At 36.0% G+C, this 19,050-nt stretch overlaps 1 protein-coding gene across 1 annotated transcript in view; it reads left to right on the top strand.

Moving 5' to 3' along the window:
• Nucleotides 1–18,748, top strand: part of APPBP2 (amyloid beta precursor protein binding protein 2) — a 69,987-nt gene extending 51,239 nt beyond the window's left edge. Inside the window, exons 6-13 of the mRNA XM_077852353.1 lie at nt 2,760–2,849; nt 4,420–4,487; nt 4,568–4,673; nt 5,369–5,493; nt 8,792–8,877; nt 10,502–10,692; nt 12,791–12,956; nt 14,186–18,748. Of these exons, the coding sequence (XP_077708479.1) occupies nt 2,760–2,849; nt 4,420–4,487; nt 4,568–4,673; nt 5,369–5,493; nt 8,792–8,877; nt 10,502–10,692; nt 12,791–12,956; nt 14,186–14,439 (1,086 nt within the window). The 3' untranslated portion in view covers nt 14,440–18,748. The remainder of the gene's footprint in view (nt 1–2,759; nt 2,850–4,419; nt 4,488–4,567; nt 4,674–5,368; nt 5,494–8,791; nt 8,878–10,501; nt 10,693–12,790; nt 12,957–14,185) is intronic.
• The last annotated feature ends 302 nt before the right edge of the window (nt 18,749–19,050 follow it).

Here is a 19,050-nt window from a genome sequence, read left to right as displayed (position 1 = left end):
TCTATGGAAGAATATCATAATTATTTTATGTTGCCACATAGCTGTCATTTAGGTTTCATATTTTATAATTATCCCTATCAATTTTTGCCCCATTAATATTCCATATTTAAAGGAAAATTACAATTAGAGGTAAAACTAGAAAATTCTATGTCTGCAAAGTGATATTGTGCAATGCTGATGCTAGGATCTTTCTTATTCATAGAAGAAGGCATCAAATCTACATGTAAAAATCTAAAACCCTTATCAACAGGCCTACAATTTCTTAGGGGGGGTGTTATGTATGTTCTTCTGGTTATTTTTGTTGATGAATTCCTACATCTGCTGGATTAGTACTGATGATGGATTGTTTTGCTGCCCCTTGTGTGCAGTGATTGTTCCATAGCTTATCAACCCAAATATAGAATTTGGTCTCTCTCTCTCTGTAATTTTCACATGCCAAGAACAAAGAACCCCATTCACAGAAGGCCTTTATGTGGATAGCTGACTTTACTGGAAATGAGAGTGAGATATACAATAGTTTGAGTATTAGAAATGCCTACCTTAAAAGTAATTCAAGTGCTCAACCATCTTTATATATCTCTGCATAGGAACTCTTGTTTTTTGTTTTTTTTTTAGAGTAAGCTCTGCACTCAGTGTGGGACTTGAACTCATGACCCCAAGATCAAGAGTTGCATGCTCTACTGACTGAGCCAACCAGGCGCCCCAGATAATTTATTTTAAATCTAGATGTTTGGGGATCCCTGGGTGGCGCAGCGGTTTGGCGCCTGCCTTTGGCCCAGGGCGCGATTCTGGAGACCCAGGATCGAATCCCACATCGGGCTCCCAGTGCATGGAGCCTGCTTCTCCCTCTGCCTGTGTCTCTGCCTCTCTCTCTCTCTCTGTGACTATCATAAATAAATAAAAAAAATTTTAAAAAAATAAAATTCTAAAAAAAATTAAAATAAATAAATAGATAAATAAATAAATAAATAAATCTAGATGTTTGTCATTGATGGCTCCAGGAAAGTACACAAATATTGAGGCTATAGTTTGATAAATTATCACCATGTTTTGATATTAGCATGGACCAGGCTATGCTGAGGCAATATAAGCTCCAAAATAGCAGTGACGTAGAAAAATAATTTTATTTCTTACTCATGCTACATCCTGTCTTAGGATGCCTGTGGCTCTGCTTAACATTCTGTTTACACTTTAATCAAAATCCCATGTGATGGAGCATCCTCTATCTAGAAATTACCGGCTTCAGAGCAGAGGCAAAAACATCATGAGGAAGTGCCACTTGCTCTTAGAGCTTTTTCCCAGAAAGTGCACTTTTCACTTCTCATATTTTAATTAATTTTTTAATTGACCAAAGAAATCACATGACCACTGTCATCTTTAATGTGTAAGGGAAGTATATCCTTCCCCAAGGAAGTAAATATTTTAAAGCAGTATCACAGTCTACTACAGTTCTAAAGATTTTAACTTACTATTCTGGAACAAAATCTGCTTATTTAGCATCTTAAAAACAAACCAGGTATTTTGGCCTAAATCACATACATTTCATTTTTTACATCAAAATTGATTCTGAATCTTTTAGGTGGAATGGAAGTGAAGGAAGCTTCCAGAGGAAAACTAATGTTTATTTTTTTAATATTTTCTATTTTTCCTCCCCCCCCCACCCCATTCTTTATGATCCTTTTATAATATTGGGAGTTTTTTTAAAGATTTTATTTATTTATCTATTTCTTTTTTTTTTTTTTAAGATTTTATTTATTCATGAGAGCTACAGGGAGAGAGAGGCAGAGACCTAGGCAGAGGGAGAATCAGCTCCATGTAGGGAGCCCGATGTGGGACTTAGTCCCGGGACTCCAGGATCATGCCCTGAGCTGAAGGCAGACGCTCAACCACTGAGCGACCCAGGTGTCTCTATTTTTTTTTTTTTTTTTTTTTTTTTGACAGAGCATGCGTACACAAGAGAGAACACAAGCAGGGGGAAGGGTAGAGGGAGAAGCACTCTCCCCATTGAGCAAGGAGCTGAGCTTGATCCCAGGATTCTGGCCTAATGCAGATGCTTAACTAACTGAGCCACCAAAACACCCCTATAATATTGTTTTGTTTCTTTGAAACAGTTCTTATTATCCAAAGTAATTTGTTCTACTCTTTTTTTTTTTCCCCCTTCCACTAAGTACTAGGAGAGGAAGAACAACATACTATGTTTTTTTCTCCCAGTAGGTACCTAGGTGCTAGCATATTGCCTGGCACTTAACCTCTCTGCACCTCAGTTTCCCATAATAGTATGCATCCCATAGGACTGTTGTGTTAATTAAATGTGTTAATGCATATAAAGGGCTTGGAACAATAGCTCTCACAAAGTAAGCAGTCAACTAAACAGACAGTTGAGATACAAAATAAATATTACAGTAGGGGAAGAAAGTGCAGGAAGTCAAATATAAGGCTGAAACCTGGAAAATAAGTTCTGTGGGTTTAGTTCAGGAAAGAGGAATATATATATAAGGCAGAGGGAACAGTATATGCAAAGGCTTTCTTTGGATAAGAAAGAATGTGCCTCCTAGGTTTCTTTTGTGTCACTTTATTCAAAGGAGAGTATAACAAACTTAAACTTTCAAGAAAACTGAGTCTCAGAAAATTTTAAGTGTAGATATTTTGTGTGTATCTTTTTTAGGTACTTGAAAGCTTGGAAGAAAGATACATAGTCATTTCATTAAATATTGTCAATTTGATTTATCAGTTTTTGCTCTTTTGTAAATATCTTTTAGGCTTACAAATGGTGCATTGAGGCAATGAAAGAAATCACAGTGGGCTTACCAGTCAAAGTTGTGGTGGATGTTTTAAGACAAGCTTCCAAGGTGAATATAATGTTAAAATTATTAATAAATTATAGGATTTAGCAAGCTTTACATTTGTTGTGTTATTTAACAAGTTAGGTATTGCATGCTTCATGGACTAACAAGGTCTATTTGTTGAGTTTCTGTGGTAAGTTTTAGAAATCTGGTTTCTAAAACTATTTTACATATAGAATTTTATAATTTTCTCATACTCAGAAAACCCTTGAAAAAATAATTTTAATGATTCAGCTCACTGAACTACAGATTGAGGCAGTATTTTGGTGCTATTCTAGTTTGAGTTTGCTTTTGTTTTTCTCAACCATTCCAGCAACCTGAATTCCTCATGCCACAATTGTATGGACTTGATCATTTTTCTCCTAAAGGTTAGCTTAGTTCTAAAGCTTTGATAGTGTTGCAGCCTCACAGTGTCACAGCTTCCTGTACTTGACCTGCTGGGTGACACTTGCTTGATATCCCCTTTAATTTCTTCTTATTCTGTAAACAAATGCATTCACTCTTTGAAGCCATTTAGTAATATTTTAAAATTGCTGGCTTGATGTACTTGAGGCTTTAAAGCATTGATGTACTTTTCAAATACATTCTTTCTACCCAGAGGTTTTTTGATTTTGAATATTTTATTTTGGTTGGCTTTAATTATGGAGATTTCAATTAGGAGAAAGATTCTAAAATTATAGTTTTAGAAGAGTAAGATTTCTGTGAAACTAAAGTCATTTTAGACAAGTACATAGCATAACTTCAGAGTCTTATCAGAGCTAGAAGAGGGATATTAATGTATTTTTTAAGTTTTTTTTTAAGATTTTATTTATTTATTTATAAAGAGACACAGAGAGGCAGAGACACAGGCAGAGGGAGAAGCAAGCCCCCCGCAGTGAGCCCAATGTGGGACTCAATCCCAGGACACCAGGATCACACCCTGATCCAAAAGTAGACACTCAACCACTGAGCCACCCAGGCATCCCTGTATTTTTAAAGTTTTAAATTAAACATTGGATATGCAGTGATTGTAAATACAGTTTAATATATGTGTAAGATTTATATTTCTATATGCAGATAATATTTAGAGTTTGAAAACTATTTTTATGAATCAGAATATTTTAAGAATAGGAAAACTTGAAATTCTATGCATTTTAAAATTAACAGATGAAAACTAGATAGAACTCTATAACTGGGATATAAATAAGTAACTTAAAAATACTATGTTTAAAAAAAGAAGAAAATACTATATTGAGCGAACCCTCCCCCTACTTATTTATTATATAATCTGGAAGGATGGGAGTATACCAGCTTTGTAAGGTAACTTTGTTATAACAAGTTTGTATTGGCATGAATGTCAAAATTTTAAACTTTATAATTTCTCAGGATATATATAGATCTGTTTATAATAGAATTCTTGAGTACTTGGAAGAGAAGAAATTACAAGAGTGTATATACACACACATACACACACACACTCATGTATATATATGTTTGAGGATGCTTTTGACCATCATAGTCTGATTATATAATCTGTACTTATTTTAGCACACTAACTGTTTGAGAGTTATTTAATAATTTTTCACTTTATCCTTAGGCTTGTGTTGTAAAACGTGAATTTAAGAAAGCAGAACAGTTAATTAAACATGCAGTGTATTTGGCACGGTAGGTGATTGTTATTAAAAATACCATTTCAAATTGTCTCCCTCTACCTTATATCCTAATGGTTTTATATCTTTTTATAGGGATCATTTTGGATCCAAACACCCAAAATATTCTGATACACTGCTAGATTATGGGTTCTACTTACTCAATGTAGATAATATCTGTCAGTCTGTTGCAATTTATCAGGTATGTTAACAATTATGCTGCTTTTATTTCAACCTGAATTGACTTGCTGCCCTGTATTTGTTTGCGGTATATAACCCACTCTCTAAAAACAACTCTTTTTGACCCCCTCCTCATATATGAGACAACATTCTTTTATTAAATAATATGTAGAAGGACTAGAAGTAAAATGTTTTAGGAGTTAACCATCCAGGAAAAAAATATTTGGCTTGTGGGCTCATAAATAAGAGTACTTTTCCATTTTTCATTTGCTCAGGTGATGGCTTATCTTCTTTGTTGATTTAGTATAAGTCATTACAGCTGTCTTTGTAATAACAAGGAGGGTTGATAACAATTATTTTAGGCCTTGTATTAGTCACTCTCAGGTAAAGGTGTTACACCATCACTCTAGACAAGGTATCCGTGATGTTTATAGTTCACTTATGAAGAAGGATATAGAGAAAAATACTGATGTGATTTCCAGACATATGAATAATTTTTATTGTGAAACCTTTGCCTTTTAAGTTAGATTCAGTCTTCAGAAAATCAGGCCTTATGGGTAACTTTTATGTTCTCTTGTGATTTCAATATAGGACTTTTGCTTCAAAACTGATGGTATTGATATATAGAACATATATTTAAATTACTAGGATGCTTAATATTACTGGGTAATGTTTTCTAAGGATTTATTGTATTAATTATTTTCACGACTCTTTCAGGCAGCCCTTGACATTCGGCAGTCAGTATTTGGTGGCAAAAATATCCATGTAGCAACAGCTCATGAGGACCTGGCTTATTCTTCTTATGTTCACCAGTATAGCTCTGGGAAATTTGACAATGCACTGTAAGTTCCATATTCCTTTTCAGTGAGCGATTAAATGCCATGGCTATTGTTTTGTTTTTCCTGATGTAATAGTATTTAATGTATTTATGGATTAAATTTGTCTTCCTGGAGCTTTAACAGGATGCCTGTAATGTTCTTGAAGCCATTTAAAATCCTACCAATTGGGGGCAGCCTGGGTGGATCAGTGGTTTAGTGCCACCTTCAGCCCAGGGTGTGATCCTGGAGACCCTGGGATTGAGTCCCACATCAGGTTCCCTGCATGGAGCCTGCTTCTCCCTCTGCCTGTGTCTGTCTGTCTGTCTCTCTCTCTCTCTCTCTCTCTGTGTCTCTCATGAATAAGTTAATAAAATCTTTAAAAATAAAATAAAATCATACCAGTTTATAAGCTGTTCATTTAGATTTTATGTGGTTTAATATTGGGCGTTATATATCTTCATAAGGAATATGGCTTGGGAATCCCTGGGTGGCGCAGCGGTTTGGCGCCTGCCTTTGGCCCAGGGCACAATCCTGGAGACCCGGGATCGAATCCCATGTCGGGCTCCCGCTGCATGGAGCCTGCTTCTCCCTCTGCCTGTGTCTCTGCCTCTCTCTCTCTCTCTCTTTCTCTGACTGTCATAAATAAATAAAAAATTTTTAAAAATAAAAAAAAAATAAAAAAGGAATATGGCTTATCTCCTGAATACTTCAGTAATTTTTGAGTAATACAGTAGCCTCTGTATTACTAAACGACAGACTTAATCTAAAAACATTTTGCTCAAAACATGCAGAAATACTGGATAAAATATAACAATTGTCTTTGTAGATGCATAACTGAGCTTGTAGGAGAGAAAGTAAGTCCCCAAGGGCCATTCATGGACCAAAATCCAGCAGGGTAGACATGAACTATGGTATAAGTGCCCTGGGGTAATGCGAAAGCTTAGAAGTTTTTGTAACTTTGGTTGACAACAGTCCTGGATTTATGAGATAAGGCATTTAGTCCACAGGAAGCAGTGAGTTAGAACTGAAACCTTCATCTGAAGCCAAGATCAAGCCTGCACCCTCAGGGAAGGGGTAAACTAGGAGGAAAAAATTCTCCCACTGACAAGAAAAGGACAAGAAAAGTCATTCATCTCAGGTTGGGCTCTCAATTAAACAAAAATGGAGCCTCGAAACTGAATTTATAACTGCATCATGCATTCAGGAACCCCCAAACTGAGGACAACATTAAAAAGCACTTTGAGACTGCTAGTTCTCCTAAGATGCCTTTTGGGAGAAAATGCAAAACTCTTGGAAATTCTCAACCCAAACCAAACAGATTTCTCATAGATCTAGCTCTACGACTAAGATGAATTCACCATAAAAATGTTTCTGAAATAAAGTAAGGAGATATTTCCTCTATGAGTGAGAATCAGCAGACATAAGGAACAGGATTAGAACCCAAGAATATTGGCTGACAAAGCTTCTTGGTTGATACTATAGAGTAGGCATCCTTAAATGATTAAATATATAAAATTTTATATAAATACATAAAATGGGTTAGCAAACTATGTCCTGCAGGGAAAATAAAGTTTTTATTGTAATATAGCAATACTCATTCACTCATGTGTTGTCTGTGGCTACTTTCAGGCTAGTATGTGGCCCACACAACCTAAAATATTTGCTCTTTGACCCTTTACAGAAAAAAATTTGCTGACCCTGGGATCCCTGGGTGGCTCAGCGGTTTAGCCCCTCCCTGCCTTTGGCCCAGGGCACGATTCTGGAGTCCTGGGATCAAGACCCGCGTCAGGCTCCCAGTGTGGAGCCTGTTTCTCCCTCCTCCTGTGTCTCTGCCTCTTTCTCTCTCTCTCTCTATCATAAATCAATAAATAAATCTTTAAAAAAAAATTTTTGCTGACCCTGATGTAAAAGAAGGAATCCGTAATATTTTGGAGGGACAATAAGGGGGAGGAGAAAGGGCAGATTTAAAAATAAAACAACTGATACCTGCTACAACCTGGATGAACCTTGAAAACATTCTACCAAGTGAAAGAAGCCAGTCACAAAGGACTACATATCGTATGATTCCACTTATATGAGATGTCCAGAATAGGCAAATCTATAAGAAACAGAAAGTACATTGGTGGTGACCATGGGCTAACAGGGATGGAAGACAATGGAGAGAGAGACTGCTAATGGCCCAGTGTTTCTTTCTAGGGTCATGAAAATACTCTGAAATTGCTTGTAGTGGTGGATACACAATTCTGTGAATATGTTAAAAACCATTGAATTGTACATTTTAGTGGATGAACTGTGTGATATGAATTTTATCTCAGGAAGAGCTGTTACAAAAAATAAAACGTAGTAGCTAGAATTAGGAAATAGTCATTGGCATTAAAACTCAGTAGACAAGTTAAACAGCACATTGGACACAATGAAAGTGACAGTGAACTGGAAAAGAGATCTGAGAAAATCAGTAATTACCTGGTAATGGGGATAGAAGCCTTGGAGTTATTTGAGGGAAACTGATAGATAAAACAGGCAGATAGCTTACCTTCTGTTTGGTGAGATGGGCCAGAAACAAATAACTAGACGTATCAGCTGAGAATACATGCTGTGTGAAAAAGAATAAAGTAAATAAGAGTAAAGAGCCATGGTACATTTTTTAGGGACTTTTGTATAAGCTAGTCTTGGAAAGGCTTTTCATTGAAGAGGGAGCTATGTGGATGGATATTCAGGGGGAGAGTATTCCATTAGAGATGGTAAAGCAAGTGCAAGAGTCCTAGGTGAGAGAGTATGCTTTGCATGTTCAGAAGAAAACTGTGAGGCCTGGGTGGCTGGAAGAGGAGGAAACGTCTGTTTCTGAGGATGGTTGATGAGGTCAGACAGCTAGCTTGGGGAAAGATGGTGAGTCCTGTAGGCTGTGATAACAGCTTCACAGTTTATTCTGTGGGAGATGGAAGTCCAGTGGATGTTTAAAAAGTTCAGTCCAGGAACACCTGGGTGGCCTAGTCGGTTTAGCATCTGCTTTCAGTTTCAGGTTGTGATCCCATGGTCCTGGGGTCGAGGCCTGTGTCAGGCTCCCTGCTCAGAGGGGAGCCTGCTTCTCCCTCTCCCTCTGCCTGCCCTTCTGCTTGTGCTCTCCCTCTGTCAAATAATAAAATCTTAAAAAAAAAAAATTCAGTCCACAACAGATTGGAAATTTAAAAAACAGAAAATAGTACCTTTATCACAGATAGTTTTAGAAATTGCATCAGTATTTTAAGTTGTGATTTTTTTTAAAAAATGCAATAATTATTTGCAACTAAAAAGAAATGCCAGAATATATTTATCTGTATTACAGATTTCATGCAGAAAGAGCTATTGGTATCATCACACACATCCTACCTGAAGATCATCTTCTTCTGGCTTCTTCAAAGAGGGTGAAAGGTACCTTTTGTAATTAGTCTCCAATATGTGTGTGTGTGTGTGTGTGTGTGTTTTAGATTTGCTGTTAATTGTAATAGATGTCGTCTTGTGTGTTTTAATGTTATATGGTTTATTCTTTTGTTATATGGTTTAAAATAGGGGTATTTGTTTATTTCTTTGGGTAATAGCATAGGATTAGATTATATCTGCGTATTACTAAAATAGCCAAGTCACTGATTTAAAGTATCTGCCTGCAAATCTACTTACAATTTCCAGTGGTTCATAATAAAAGGTTCGCTTCTCTCATATAGCATTGTTAGTAAGCCAAAGTATCTTTTATGCCTTTTTTTCTTCCTTCCTTCCTCCCACCCCCTTTTCCTCTCTGTCATGCCTTCATTTGTTCATTTCTTTTTGATGAAAAAAAGAATAACACATGATTATTGCACAGTAACCTGAGTTGTTCACATACCTTCAGCTTTAGTGCAGAATTTTGAAACTACCCTTTCTGTCAGGTTACCCTTAATGTCGCAAGGCTCTTACCAAATACCACTTTCTTCTTATTTTAACTTTTCTTCTAATGATTACCAAAGCGCTTTCACTTAAAAAGTATTTATTTTGCCAACATGATTGGGTGACTCATTTGGTAATTCCACACATGTTGGAGAAGTTTAACCTTAATTCTGGAACTGGTTCTTTTCCCTCCTCTAGGTTTGCATTTTTAAGTTACACAAGTAATACATAGTTGATATAAAAATTAAAAGTTAGAAAAGAGAAAATAATAAATCATCTGAAATCCCACCAATCCAGATTCAGCATTTTGGTGAATATTTTTTAGACTTTTTGCCTCCAAATAATGAAATGAACGAATGAATTTTTTTAGGTTTATATTCTGCTTTTTTGACTTAATACATTATAAACATTTTTTTTCATTGCAGTACATGTGGATTTTTTTTTCCCCTAATGTTTTTAACCTCCCCTCTATTATTGGGCCCTTAGGTTGTTTTTAACCATTTGTTCTTTAAAAATGCTACAGTGAAAAAAATTTTTTTAAAAATGCTACAGTGAACTAAACTTATTCTTTTGTGCATATGGACAATTTTCCTAGAATAAAATTACCTCATAAAAGAATATGTATTTTTAAGACTTTAAATGGAATTTGAAAGTCTTATATGTGACTTTGAAATTGCACTGTCTTCTTGCCTGATTCGGTTGGTCAAGTGAGTGGGAGGAAACCAGTTCTTTTAGTTGTATTTGGTTAAAGGTTATATTTGATAGAGTATGGTTTCAAAATGTTCAGCAGTGCTTAGGTACTCCTTGACACAGTTTCATAACTTTAAATTTTTGCCTTTGCCTGCTTACATTGCTTTAAATAAGAAATTCACATCAGCAAAATATAATAGTCCACTAAAGCAGAAATTCTGCAAAATATTTTATGTATACCATTGTTTTTCTTACATTTGAAGTCATTATACTATGCCAAGTAGAATGACCCCCAAAAGTATACTTTTTCATTAATGTGGAATTCATTTTTACCAGTTCTAAACCATAACCACAATCATTTATAGAATTTAATTTTAAATCATATGCTCTGATTAGCTTTGATAGATGGTTGGAAGTATGCTAATTTTATTGCTTTCTTAATCAGCTCTTATTTTAGAGGAGATTGCAATTGACTGTCATAATAAAGAAACTGAACAGAGGCTGCTTCAAGAAGCTCATGATTTGCACCTGTCTTCACTCCAACTAGCTAAAAAAGCTTTTGGAGAATTTAATGTACAGACTGCAAAACACTATGGAAACCTTGGAAGACTTTACCAGTCAATGAGAAAATTTAAGGTAGAAGCACGTTTTACTATCTTTTTTCTCTCAGTAAATAATTTCAGATAATAAAGTACAATCTTAAATAATACATCTTCAGTAATCTGAACTAATAGAGTATACATATTTTTTTTAAAGATTTTATTTATTCATGAGAGACACAGAGAGAGAGGCAGAGACACAGGCAGAGGGAGAAGCAGGCTCCATGCAGGGAGCCCGATGTGGGACTTGATCCGGGGACTCCATGATCATGGCCTGGGCCGAAGGCAGGTGCTCAACTGCTAAGCCACCCAGGCATCCCAAAGTATATATATATATATGTTATACTCCTACCTTATTCCACAATAGAATTGAGAAAATAGAGTATAAAACAACAGTCAAAATATAAATAAAATTCAAAATCCAAACCATGGAAAAATAAGACGTAATATCAAAACATAAAGCTAAAATGGCTATTATAATTAGACTTAAAACATAGCTGTTAGCGTGGCACCTGTCTGGTTCAGTCAAAAGAGCATGTGACTCTTGATCTCAAGGCCATGAGTTCAAGCCCTACATTGGGTATAGAGATTCCTTAAATAAATAAAAGCCTAAAAACAGAAAACCAGGGGCACCTGGGTAGCTCAGTTGGTTAAGCATCCAGCTCTTGGTTTCAGCTCAGATCAGGTCATGATTTCATAGGTTGTGAGATTGAACCTGTGGTCCGGGCTTCCACTCAGTGGGGAGTCTGCTTAAAGATTCTCTCCCTCTGTTCCCCCTCACCCCAACTGGTACACGTGCACTTACAGTCTCTTTCTTTCACTTGCTCTAAAATTAAATCTTCAAACAACAAAAACATAGTGTTATGGGCAGCCCGGGTGGCTCAGCGGTTTAGTGCCGTCTTCAGTCCAGGGCATGATCCTAGAGACCCCAGATCGGGTCCCACATCGGGACGTCTCCCTCTGCCTGTGTCTCTGCCTCTCTCTCTCTCTCTCTTTCTCTCTCTCTCTCTCTCTCATGAGTAAATAAATAAAATCTTAAAAAAAAAAAAAATAGTGTTAGCTATGTTAAGTATAGCCCTTAGCGAGGGCACCTTGATGACTCAGTAAAGAGTCTGCCTTCAGCTCAGGTCATGATCCCAGGGTCCTGGGATCGAGCCCTGTGTCTGGCTCCCTGCTCAGCATCGAGTCTGCTTCTCCCTCTGTCCCTTCTCCAGCTCATGTGCTCTCTTGCTCTCGCTCACTCGCTCTCTTTCTCTCTCAAAGAAATAAAATCTTAAAAAAAAAAAAAATGTGTTAGCCCTTAGCATAATGTCTGGCATATGGTAGGTATGCAAGAAATGTCAGATATCACAAGTATTATTATTATTTTTTAAGATTTTATTTATTTATTAGAGACGGGGGAAGAGAGAGAGGCGGAGACACAGGCAGAGGAAGAAGCAGGCTCCACATAGGGAGCCTGACATAGGACTTGATCCCAGGTCTCCAGGATCATGCCCTGGGCTGAAGGCAGCGCTAAACCACTAAGCCACCGGGGCTACCCACAAGTATTAATTGTAGTGATAAAAATTTAACTAAATTAGTTCTCCTTTAAAATTTTGGGTTATAAATTATTAATATTGTTCATTTTAGGGTTACAATAAGGAAAGGATGAGAGTCACTACCTAAGACATTCTTTTTCACCTAAAAATCCATCTACATATCCCTCAACCTGAGTTTTGTTTGTTGGAATAAAAATTGTCAGAATTTGAAAAAATAAAGCGTTAACCTATGTAATTGAACATTTTATAGTATGGAGTTTCTTAACAAGGTTCAATTAAATTTTGGAGGATGTTAACAAATAATTTTCATTTTAGAAAGTTATGATGTTCGTTTCTTCTAACAACTTATTATTACCAGGACAAATTTTCTCGTTTTTGGCATAGAACATAGTTACTATCGTGAGCTTATATGTATAGCTTCCCAAACAAGTAATGCGTCCCTTAGGCAACTTTTCGATTAACATAGTATGTCCTCTGATCTGATCATCTTATGCCATCCATGCCTTTGCATTTAGAGTAGTCTTACTCATTGTGTAAGAATTGTTTATATAAAAAATAGTATAATCTAATGGCTAATACAGCTTAATTATTTTTCAGGAAGCTGAAGAAATGCATATCAAAGCAATTCAGATAAAAGAGCAACTTCTTGGTCAGGAAGATTATGAAGTAGCCCTTTCAGTGGGACATCTGGCTTCTTTATACAATTACGACATGAATCAGTATGAAAATGCTGAGAAACTTTATTTGCGATCAATAGCAATTGGTATGTTATTTTAAAATTTTCTTAGTCAAAAAAAATAAAATTTTCTTAATTGATTAAAAATCAACATGTCAACATATCTTATATGTTGTGTAAGGGAAGTGTAATTACTAAGACTTAAATGACTTTAAAGCTGCTAAGGATATCCAGAAGCCACTCCAAGATCATCTGAAACATTTTGCTAAAGATGATTTATTGATGTTGAAGCTAGTAGTAAGAAGTATAACAGTTTAGGCAGAGTTACAAGTATAAGCAAAAGCAGTTATTGTAAACTAATTATGTAATTACTACTCCCTCCACTTCCCTTCTTCTGACTTTGACATCATAGATGAGGTCTACCTGTTTTTGAACTTGATACCAGTGGAATCATACAATGTATGTTTTTACATGTTCAGTTTCTTTTGGTGAACATGAATTGTGAAATGCATTTGTGTTGTTCCATATCACTATCACTTATTAATTTCCAGTGCTATATAATATTTTTTGGATTAATATATCATTATTTATCCATTCTACTGTTAATGGATATTTAGAACATTTGGATTGTTTCCATTTCAGGCCTATTATAAAATAAGATACTGTAGTCCTCATCTAATGTGCCTGTTAAAATTTTTCCCTGTTCTTGGGATTCCTGGCTGGCTCAGTTGGTAGAGCATGTAACTCTTGATTTCAGGGTCATGGGTTTGAGCCCCATGTTGGGGGTAGAGTTTACTTTAAAAATTCCTTATTTTTATATTGAATAGTCTGTCATTCCTTATTGGTTTGCAGAATGTCTTTATACACTATGGATGCAGCAAGCCCTTTGTCGGTTATGTGTGCTGCAGATAGGTAATGAGACACAGGTGGAGGGAGAAACAGGCTCCCTGCAAGGAGCCTGATGCAGGACTCAATCCCAGGACCCTGGGATCATGATGTGAGCCAAAGGTAGAGGCTCAACTACTGAGCCACCCAGGTGCCTTCTGCTGCTTGTTTCTAAATGGTGCCTTTAAAAGAACAGAAGTTCTTATTTCTCATGTAATCAAATATATTTATCTTGTCTGTGGGTACCCAATCTCATTAGTTTCTCACTTATCTTAGGGAATAAAATGAAACCACTCTATATTTTAAAAATTGAACTTATGTTGTCTTTTAAGAACCTCTTGAAAAAAAAAAAAGAACCTCTTGTTTCATTGTTTGAGCTTTCTTTCTTTCTCTCTTTCTTTTTTGTGCATGTGTGTGTGTGTTACTTTCAGGGAAGAAACTGTTTGGTGAAGGCTACAGTGGACTAGAATATGATTACCGAGGTCTCATTAAACTTTACAACTCCATTGGAAATTATGAGAAAGTTTTTGAGTATCACAATGTTCTGTCTAACTGGAACCGGTTACGAGATCGTCAGTATTCGGTGACCGATGCCCTTGAAGATGTCAACACCAGCCCCCAATCCACTGAAGAAGTGGTACAGTCCTTCTTGATTTCTCAGAATGTTGAGGGACCGAGCTGCTGAGGGAGGACCTCAGTTAACTAATTTACCTTTTCCCAGATTCCAGGGAATTCATACTGTGAAATCAATACCATGTTGTTTTTTAGGGCTGGAATTTGCATTGAAACACTGGTCCAGTCCACTGACCCTATTTGGGTGATCCCTATCTTGCAGAGTGTCCGTAGGAATAAGCATATATTCAGTTATATTCAGCATGTACCGCATGTATAAGTAGTCTGGCCCATATTTTCAACTTAGTAGAATAAACAACAGGAAATCTTTTTTTTTTTTTTTCATTTAAAAAAAAATAATTCATTTTGCAGAAGCCTGAAAAGAACCCCTAAATAAAACTATTTAAGAGTTTAAAAGAGTTGCATTCTTATTATGTAAGGATGATTTTAACAACTTTTTAACATATTCTTCCTTGTGGAGGTATTCAATACTGTATCGTAAAGAAATTTTATGGGGAAAATCTTTATATGCAGTATAGAAAAGTTCACACAGTACTAGTAGAAGAGGGACATCCTGACTTAGGTTTGGTTACCTTACCCAGAGAAGTGGATACAACCACTCTAGAGCTCTATTACAAGGGAAGGATTGTCAGATTCATCTGAACTGGACCAGTGTTGATCTGTAAGTAATAGAAAAGCTGACAAACCAGCAGTTTTATTAACCCTTTGGTTGTTTCAGGGTTTTTTGGTACAATGCAAGATGCTCTGATAGCGTTTGCTCTTAGGACCAGGAGGACCTAAAAAGGACCAGCCTAATGTAGAAAGGGGTTATTGGACCAGAGGCTTTAGGTTATTATTTTAGCCCCTGCATATACTTTTATCAGTAGAATGTTTCATTTAGATGTATAATGGAAAATAATAATGCAAAAATTATATTCATGTAATTAGACACCAAACTAGGGAAATTTGGCAACTTCAGTGGCATATCTTTAGTCAGTGTGCACAGATGGCAATGCCATAAGCAAGTCTATAAATATCTGCTGCAACCATCCCCCTCATTTTAAATGTTTCCCTAATAATCAATGCAATTAACAAGTATATTGGCTAAGAGTCATGAAATAGTTCATGGGTGGCAATTTAAGGTTACTGTATGGTTTGTGGGGATTAATGGAAAAATGAATGTCCAAAAGAAGCAAGTCTTCTTAGAGAGCCTTCATTTTTATGGTAAATAATAATACAGCTGAGTCATTTTATTTGAAATTCAAGAGTCAAATGCAGAGATCCCCTAATTATATATCTATTTCACTAACTTATCTTCCTGTTTATTGGGTTTTGATTTTTTTAATCTTAAACCGGTCAGGTTATTTAATGTTGAGGTAATTAATATTCAAATTTGGAAAGTTGCAACATGTAGCGATTCAAGAAACAGAAAGGTCTTTTGCTGTTACCTCAATTCTTACTATAGTGGCCTATTTGGTGCTTCTATAGTTAAGAATCAGGGTTTCCCCCCTATTTTCAGGGGTTCATGATTTGGCTGTTAGAGATGTTGCTCTTGGCTAATGCTTGGAGTAGTCTGTGGGTGAATGGATGTGTGTTGAATTTTGGTTTTCTTTTAACATGCACGTTGGGATTAGAGTGGGGAAGAAATCTAAACTGCCACATTGAGTACAGAAAAAATTATTTAGAGATTTCAGGTAAATTTGATTTTAAACACTTTTTTGAACTTTGCAAACCTAATCTTGTTTAAAACTGTTATTTACAGTCTTTTTAGTTATGAGCCAGTGTTTTTAAGTCCCCAGGAGGGTACTGACTACTGGGGGAGGCACATAAAGAGATGAAGCAAGCCTAGATCCTAATATTATAACTATGATTTCAAAACCTGGGTTTATTCCTCAAATTGAATTATTTTCTTTTTAATTTTAAGAAGAGTACATTGGCACACCTGCACCTCCCCTCCCAGTTCAAAGCCTAATGCCAAGAGGCACGTCTTTATTAATTACCAAATAGTCTGTGTGACCGAGGACTGACATTTATTAAGTTACTCAGCTCTATCCTCATGGGCCTATATATTTAATACCTCCAAAGATATTTTCAGGATAGGCTTTGTATACTTTTGTTGGTTATTTAGAGTCCTGTGGTATGTTTGTGGTATAGGAATGTCATGGTAAATTGTTTTTCAATAAATATTTTGAAACTTACGTTTCCATATGAAGTTTTTTTTTTTTTAATCAATCTGTATCTCTTGGTTTTGTGCACATATAGCATTTCCTAGGATAAAACCAAGCAAATGATTTAAGGCCTCATCCTCTCTTAATTCAGTTTGAACTCAACCTAGCTCACACTCAATGATAAAGCAACATGATATTTAGAAGCCTAAGATCACAGGGTGATATTGTTAAGTGGCAGCCAGTTTTTCTAAAAAAAAAAAGTTAGTTTCCCTATACCAGTGTTTTAATGTAGTTTTCTGTAAATCCATACAATTGGATTTAATGCAAACACTGTAGGCTGAGAAAAGAGATTGACAGCCTGTTAATGATAGAACAAACAGTATGCTGTTAATTCTGGTTCTGATGAAGGATAATACCTTAATTTTTTTTTAAGTGTGAGATTTTTCCTTTTCCTAGGGATGCTTAGGGTCATTTAGAGAGGTGAATGTCACCGTGCTTTATGGGGTTAAAAAGAATCTCGAAGAAAAGAGTAAAATTTACCTCACAATAACCAATAGCTTGCACAAACTTTTCACATATGGTGGGGTAGGTGTAAGGAAGCCTAGACCAACTTAAAGATTTTTCTGGAACTTCAACAAAATAATGTTAAATAAGGGGTCTTTGGTCTCATCCTTCCCTGACTTTGATTTCTTCTCTCTTACCCAGTCTTTTTTCTAAAGTTTGGTGCTACTCAAATTGGGTGCATCAGGGGGCTCTGTAATACTCCTGTGCCACACAGATAGTCCTACATCCAGTGTAATAGAACCAATTGGGCTTTTTAGACCGCAGTTTTTATGGGTCCCCAAAGCCCACTTTGCCCAAAGCTCTAGGACCCTTATCACCATCAAAGCTCTGTCTCTGCTTGGTTAAAAACAAACTCAGTGTTGTCTGTAATAATCCTTGTGCAAGTATGCGCTCATTTGTGAAAAAGGATTTGACAAAGGCCTTCAATCCTAGCCTGTTTGGGAAGAATTCATAATGTTGTGAAAATTAAGTACAGAGGCTGCTACCTTATAAATAAATGAGAGTGCCATTTGGGGGCTCCTTGCATGCAAACAGAGTGCTGAACAGTAAACACACCTAAAATATGACTAAAGCTTTTGGCCATACTTTACAAATTGAAACAATAGTTTGCTTAGTAGCAGGTATTCTTAACTGCCACTTGGTCTTTATTTTTTTTCCCCCAGAATTTGTAGCCTTGCTGATTGCAAATTGTTCCTTTTCTGGATGACAAAGTTACTACTGGAAAAATACTTATTTATATAAGTACAAACTTTTTTAAGAGTTTTATTTTTGCTTCAAATATTAATGTATATATTTCACCTCTTGGCTTTGGAGGACCTCAGTTCTTGCTAGGAAAAAAAAATTTTTTAATCTGACATTTGGATTAATCTCCAGCTTGAACACTAGTAGTTGTATTGTCCACAAATCTCAGGAATGTGTTAGGCAGAAAACTGGTTTTAACCCTGTTGGTGATCTGAAGGAGTGTGCTTTAGGATTTATTAAATAATACTATTCTTTAATTGCAATCCTAGGTATCTATAGCATGAGTGGCCTTAGTGAGTTTGTTGAAGTGCACATTTTTTTTCAAAAGTAAAATTTAAGATTAAAAATATATGCTATATTATAGATATCTAGAAAACCTGGTTTGTGGTGCACAAGTTAAGTGTTGGATCACTAAATAATTGTTGCAGGTACCATTTGTGTAACATTACTCATTTCTGTATATTCCTTTTATGGAAAGATGTTGCCATGGTAACTAAAACTTTTCAATTTAGTTCTACTTTTATGATGTGAATGAATGCTACATTTTATTAAATATTACCAAGTCAGTACTATTTTTATACTTTATTAAGCGACAGGGGATTTTAGTTTAATAGGCTCAAGAGCTCTTAATGAAACAAATTACTAACAATTCTTTACATGAAAATCCCCACTAATAGTGCCACAGTAATTTCTATAGAAATATCTAGGGTCATTGATAGATTTTTTTAAGACAATTCTCCATTGTGTCAGAATGACCTTTCTTATCATCCTTAACACAAACTTGTCGTGCCCATCATTATTTGTAACCATTGAACCATACTAAGTATGTTTGTAACCAGCATTGTGATATATTCTGTACTTGTATTGCTAAAAATGAATTATTGACCTAATAAATATAGTGTTCCTGCATTCACAGTGTGTATTCGTTTCCAATTCAGTTGTGATCATTTTTGGTGGGGACTTGGGATTATTATTGCAACCTGTTTTTATTAGAGAACAGTATGAGAGAAACTTCTAGAACTAGAATAAAAGTGCTCTTGTTCATGAAAAATTAAGAGGTGTGGCAGAGGAGACATATGGTAATGGCATCTAGAGATATGGTGGCTCATGAAAGTACTTTGGAAAAGACAGAGCAGTATAGGGATCCCTGGGTGGCGCAGCGGTTTAGCGCCTGCCTTTGGCCCAGGGCGTGATCCTGGAGACCCGGGATC

The sequence above is a fragment of the Canis aureus genome, chromosome 16 (genome assembly GCF_053574225.1).
Source record: "Canis aureus isolate CA01 chromosome 16, VMU_Caureus_v.1.0, whole genome shotgun sequence".
Classification (NCBI taxonomy): Eukaryota; Metazoa; Chordata; class Mammalia; order Carnivora; family Canidae; genus Canis; species Canis aureus.
This window is presented reverse-complemented; position numbering and strand designations above follow the sequence as displayed.